The 6,306-nt window shown below is 41.0% G+C and overlaps 1 protein-coding gene across 3 annotated transcripts in view; it reads left to right on the top strand.

The window, feature by feature from the left end:
- Positions 1-426: 426 nt before the first annotated feature.
- Positions 427-6,306, top strand: part of sugct (succinyl-CoA:glutarate-CoA transferase) — a 370,194-nt gene continuing 364,314 nt past the window's right edge. For all 3 annotated transcript variants that reach the window (XM_060922511.1, XM_060922510.1, XM_060922512.1), the window contains exon 1: positions 427-555. In XM_060922511.1, coding sequence (XP_060778494.1) covers positions 435-555 — 121 coding nt within the window. In that variant the 5' untranslated portion in view covers positions 427-434. The remainder of the gene's footprint in view (positions 556-6,306) is intronic.

Raw genomic sequence — 6,306 nt, 5'->3', positions numbered from 1 at the left:
TTATTTATTACCCATTAGTAGCCTTAAATCGCCCTATCCCAACTTTATTTTGGAATAAACATGTGCAACAGAAAGGAATAAACAACAAGCACACAGCAGCAGGAGTGAACGCAACAGAGAATGAAACTGGAACACCGATGTGGGCGGAGCTTCTGTGTCGCCTGATGGGATATGTAGTCCTTTGGAAACTTTGACTGTTGTATTACAAGTTCGTTTTAAAATTTCAGCTTGTTTGGTGGCATTAACATGATAATTGCGTGAATTAGGTTTAAAAGAACAGCGCATTGTAAACATTTACAAGTCCAGGCGATGTGATGTTTATATAAGAGCAGTAGGAGAGCATCTCTTCCGGGTTGTGCTCAGTGGGCGGGGCTAGGAGATGAAGCCTCGTGTCCGTCCCCGCCCCTCTCCGAGTGGACGGGTTTATGGAAAACATGTCGCTGCGGTTCTGCTCGAAATTACTCTCCAGTTCTATTCACAGAATGCAACCCTGTCTTCTTGACCTGAAGACCGGATGTCCGTGTGTTATAAGGCGGTTCACGTCCGAGCTGAAAGGTACTGGACCTGACATTAATGACGTAATAAGTAGTGATCTAATGTTTATTTACGTAATGGTTATCGGGTATCTCTGGGGTCCTTATAATATTTTACAGTATTAAAACTCATGTGCTTCCATTTCATTCATACTCTCTCTCTCTCGATATATATATATATACATATATATATATATATATATATATATATATATATATAATGTATGTATGTATGTGTGTGTATATACACTAATATATACTAGTGCATCTCAGAAAATTAGAATATTGTGAAAAAGTTCAGTATTTTCCATCTGTTATTTAAGAAAGTGAAAATGTTATATATTATAGACTCATAATGAGTATAATATATAGTATATATTCAAGAAAAATGCTTGAAACATTTTAGTTTATGTGTAATGAGTCACTCATTACACATAAACTAAAATGTTTCAAGCATTTTTCTATTTTAATTTTAATCAGTATGGCATACAGTAAAAAAACATAAAAAAGCCCATCTCAAAATATTAGAATATTTCATTTCGAGTTTGAGTAAAACGGTATGAACACAGTGTATCTCTCGGTCTAGTTCAGTACACACAATCACAATCATGGGGAAGACTGCTGACTTGACTGTTGTCCAGAAGATGATCACTGATGCCCTCCACAAGGAGGGTAAGCCACAAAAGGTCATTGCTGAAAAGGGTGGCTGGAAAAGGTGCACAAGCAACAGGGATGGCCGCAGTCTTGAGAGGATTGTCAAGAAAAGTTGATTCAAGAACTTGGGAGAGCTTCACAAGGAGTGGACTGAGGCTGGTGTCAGTGTATCAAGACCCATCACGAACAGACATCTTCAAGAAAGGGGATACAACTTTCACATTCCTAATATCAAGCTACTCCTGAGCCAGAGACAATGTCAGAAGTGTCTTATCTGGGCTAAGGAGAGAAAGAAATGGACTGTTGCTCAGTGGTCCAAAGTCCTCTTTTCAGATGAAAGTACATTTTGCATTTAATTTGGAAATCACGGTTCTAGATTCTGGAGGAAGAGTGGAGAGGCACAGAATCCAATATGTTTGAAGCCCAATGTGAAGTTTCCACAGTCTGCGATGATTTGGGGTGCCATGTCATCTGCTGGTGTTGGTCCACTGTATTTTATCAAGTCCAAAGTCAACACAGCCATCTACCAGGAGATTTTAGAGCACTTCATACTTCCATCTGCTGACGAGCTTTTTGGAGATGCTGATTTCCTTTTCCAGCAGGACTTAGCACCTACCCACAGTGCCAAAACTACTACCAAATGGTTTGCTGACCATGATATTACTGTGTTTGATTGGCCAGCCAACTTGCCTGACCTGAACCCCATAGAGAATCTATGGGGTATTGTCAAGAGGAAGATGAGAAACACCCGACCCAAAAATACAGATACGCTGAAGGCCACTATCAAAGCAATGTGGGCTTCAATAACACCTCAGCAGTGCCACAGACTGATCACCTCCATGCCACACCGTATTGATACAGTAATTCATGGTAAAGGAGCCCCAACCAAGTATTGAGTGTATAAATGAATATACTTTTCAGAAGTTGGACATTTCTGTCTTGTAAATCCTTTTTTTGATTGATCTTAGGGAATATTCTAATAATTTGAGATACTGGATTTCTGATTTTCATGAGCTATAAGCCATAATCATCAAAATTAAAACAAAAAAAAGGCTTTAAATATATTTCACTTTACATGTAATGAATATAGAATATATGAAAGTTTACCTTTTTGAATTAAATTATGAAAAAAAGGAACTTTTTCATGGTATTCTAATTTTTTGAGATGCACTAGTATATATACACGGAGTGCAGAATTATTAGGCAAGTTGTATTTTTGAGGATTAGTTTTATTATTGAACAACAACTATGTTCTCAATCAAACAGAAAGACTCATAAATATCAAAGCTGAATATGTATGGAAGTTAGAGTGGGGTGTTTTTAGTTTTGGCCATTTTAGGAGAATATGTATGTGTTCAGGTAACTTTCACTGTGCAGAATTATTAGGCAACTTAATAAAAACCAAATATGTAGCCATTTCACTTATTTATTTTCACCAGGTACACTGATATGACAACTCCAGATTTGCAAATAAACATATCTGACATTCAAACACAAAACAAAAACAAATCAGTGACCAATATAGCCACCCTTCTTCATGAGGACACTCAAAAGCCTTCCATCCATAGATTCTGTCAATTTCTTTATCTGTTCACGACCAACATTGTGTGCAGCAGCAACCACGGCCTCCCAGACGCTGTTCAGAGAGGTGTACTGTTTTCCCTCTTTGTAGACCTCACGTTTTATAATGGACCACAGGTTCTCTATGGGGTTTAGGTCAGGTGAACAAGGGGGCCATGTCATTATTTTTTTCACCTTTCAGACCTTTACTGGCTAGCCACGCAGTGGAGTATTTGGACGCATGAGATGGAGCATTATCCTGCATGAAAATCATGTTCTTCTTGAAAGATGCTGACTTTTTCCTATACCACTGCTTGAAGAAGGTTTCTTCCAGGAACTGGCAGTAGGTCTGGGAGTTGAGTTTGAGTCCATCCTCAACTCGAAAAGGTCCAACAAGCTCGTCTTTGATGATACCAGCCCATAGCAGTACTCCACCTCCACCTTGCTGGCGTCTGAGTTGGAGTGGAGCTCTGTGCCCATTACTGATCCAGCCACAGGCCCATCCATCTGGTCCATCAAGAGTCACTCTCATCTCATCAGACCACAGCACCTTAGAAAAATCAGTCTTAAGATATTTCTTGGCCCAGTCTTGACGTTTTATCTTGTGTGCCTTACTCAGTGGTGGTCGTTTTTCAGCCTTCCTTACCTTGGCCATGTCCCTCAGTATTGCACACCTTGTACTCTTTGACACTCCAGGAATGTTGCAACTCTGGAATATGGCAGAACTGGATGCTAATGGCTGCTTGTTAGCTTCACGCTTGATTTTCCGCAGATCATGTGCAGTTATTTTGCGCCTTTTTTTTCCCCACATGCTTCTTTCGACCCTGTTGACTATTTGCAATGAAACGCTTGATTGTTCGGTGATCACGTTTCAACATCTTCACAATTTCAAGAGTGCTGCATCCGTCTGCAAGACATCTCACAATTTTATACTTTTCAAAGTCTGTCAGATCTCTCTTCTGACCCATTTTGCCAGAGGAAAAGAGGGTGCCTAATAATTATGCACACCTGATATAGTGTGTTGATGTCATTAGACCACACCCCCTCTCATTACACAGATGCACAGCACCTGATATACTTAATTGGTAGTAGGCTTTCAAGCCTAAACAGCTTGGAGTGGGACAACATGCATTAAAAGGATGTTGTGGTCAAAATACTCACTTGCCTAATAATTCTGCACTCAGTGTAGTGTGTGTGTGTGTACACACACACACACACACACGCACACACACACACACACCATTTCCATAAAAGTTGGGATATTTTCCAAAATGTAATAAAAGCAAAAATGTGATTTGTTAATTTACATGAACCTTTTATTTGACTGACAAAAATACAAAAAAAAAAAATTATTTTGTAATTATAAATGAAGATAGATAGATAGATAGATAGATAGATAGATAGATAGATAGATAGATAGATTTGATTGATCCCTACCTGGGAAATTATGTAACATCAGCAAGTTATCAGACATGTGGAAAAAAAAATTACAGACGCACTGTACAACATAAAATAGAATTTAAAAAAAATCCCAAGAACAAGCTGACTCTCTCTCTCTCTCTCTCTCTCTCTCTCTCTCTCTCTCTCTCATATATATATATATATATATATCATGTGTGTGTGTGTGTGTGTGTGTGTGTGTGTATGTATGTGTGCATGTGTGTGTGGTGCCTACAATTTGATACCTGCAACACACTCAAAAAAGAAAAATCTTGGGAAAGAGGCAAAATAAGACTGAAAAGTTTATAAGCTATTCCAGTAACCCCATTTTGGAAGATTCCACAATAAACAGGATAATTCGTAACAGATGAGGGTCTCATGATTGGGTATAAAAGGAGCATGCACCAAAGGCTCAGTCTTTGCAAGCAAGGATGGGTCATGGCTCACCCCTTTGTACCATCCATCCATTATCTGTAGTCGCTTATCTTGTGCAGGGTTGCAGGCAAGCTGGAGCCGATCCCAGCTGATTATGGGCGAGAGGCGGGGTACACCCTGGACAAGTCACCAGGTCATCACAGGACTGACACATAGAGGCAAACAACCATTCACACTCACGGTCAATTTAGAGCCACCAATTAGCCTAACCTGCATGTCTTTGGACTGTGGGGGAAACTGGAGTACCTGGAAGAAACCCATACAGACACGGGGAGAACATGCAAACTCCACACAGAAAGGTCCCTGTCAGCCACTGGGCTCGAACCCAGAACCTTCTTGCTGTGAGGTGACAGTGCTAACCACTATACCACTGTGTTGCCCCATTTGTGCCAAAATGTGTGAAATAATTTTTAGTTAATTCAAAAACATTTCTCAATGTAAGATTGCAGAAAATGTAGGTCTTTCAGAATCTACAGTCCATAATATTGTGAAAAGAGTCAGGGAATTTGGAGACATCAGTGTGTAAAGGGCAAGGTTGGAAACCACTGTTGAATATGCGTGACCTTCGAGCCCTTAAGTGGCACTGCCTGAGAAACCGTCATGCTAATGTGAAAAATATATCCACATGGGCCCGGGAGTACTTCAGAAAACTGTTGTCACATAACACAGTCTGCTGCTGCATCCAGGAATGCAACCTGAAACTGTATTACACAAGTAGGAAGCCATTCATCAATTCTATACAGAAACCTGGCTTGTTTCGCTGGGTCTGAACTCCTCTCAGATGGACCAAAAGACAGTGGAAACGTGTGCTGTGGTCAGATGAGTCCACATCTCAGCTTGTTTTTGGGAAAACTGAACATCAAGTTCTCTTTGCCAGAGGTGAACATGACCATCCAGCTTGTTATCAGAGAAAGGTGCAAAAGCCAGCATTTGTGATGGTATGGGGGCATCAGTGCCCACAGCATGCGTGAGTTGCATGTGTGTGTGAAAGTACCATTGACACGGAGGCATATATTGGGATTTTGGAGAGAGATATGTTGCCATCAAGGTGTTATGACCACTTGGCTCAAAGCGGCGACAACATAAGGGAGACCACACCGATATGCAACGTTAAACAATAGTTGTTTAATACATTAAATTTCAAGAGAAATCAGTGAATGTAAAATAACAAAAAAATGTGGTGAAAGTCAGCATTGTGAAATGTAATGCGTAAAAAGGTAAAGGGAGAGAGAGAATTAAAAAAGGAAGCCACATGCAGTCAGCCCTAGAAGCAAGGGGCCGGAGCAGGAAATGACCCATGAGCGTCCCAGGAGGAGGTGTTTAAAACCTCCTCCCAATGAGCTCCAATTAGCTGGCAAATTGGCCACCATGGCCCACACAGCCACGTTGACCAGCTCCCCCTGCAGCCAGGGAGCTGGAAGACCGGGCAACCATGTATACTATGTCGAGGAGGAATGAGACACCCACAGCACAGCAGAGCCGGGCGTAACAAAGGCGACGTCTGTTCCCAGGAAGAGTATGCTTATTTGAGCAGGACAATGCCAGGCCTCATTCTGCATGGGCTACAACAGCATGGTTTCATAGACAGAGTATGTGGACTTGACTGGCCTGCTGCCAGTCCAGATCTATCTCCTGTTGAGAATGTGTGTGGCATCATGAAGAGGAGAATCAGACCACAGCGACC

The sequence above is a fragment of the Neoarius graeffei genome, chromosome 5 (genome assembly GCF_027579695.1).
Source record: "Neoarius graeffei isolate fNeoGra1 chromosome 5, fNeoGra1.pri, whole genome shotgun sequence".
NCBI lineage: Eukaryota > Metazoa > Chordata > Actinopteri > Siluriformes > Ariidae > Neoarius > Neoarius graeffei.
This window is presented reverse-complemented; position numbering and strand designations above follow the sequence as displayed.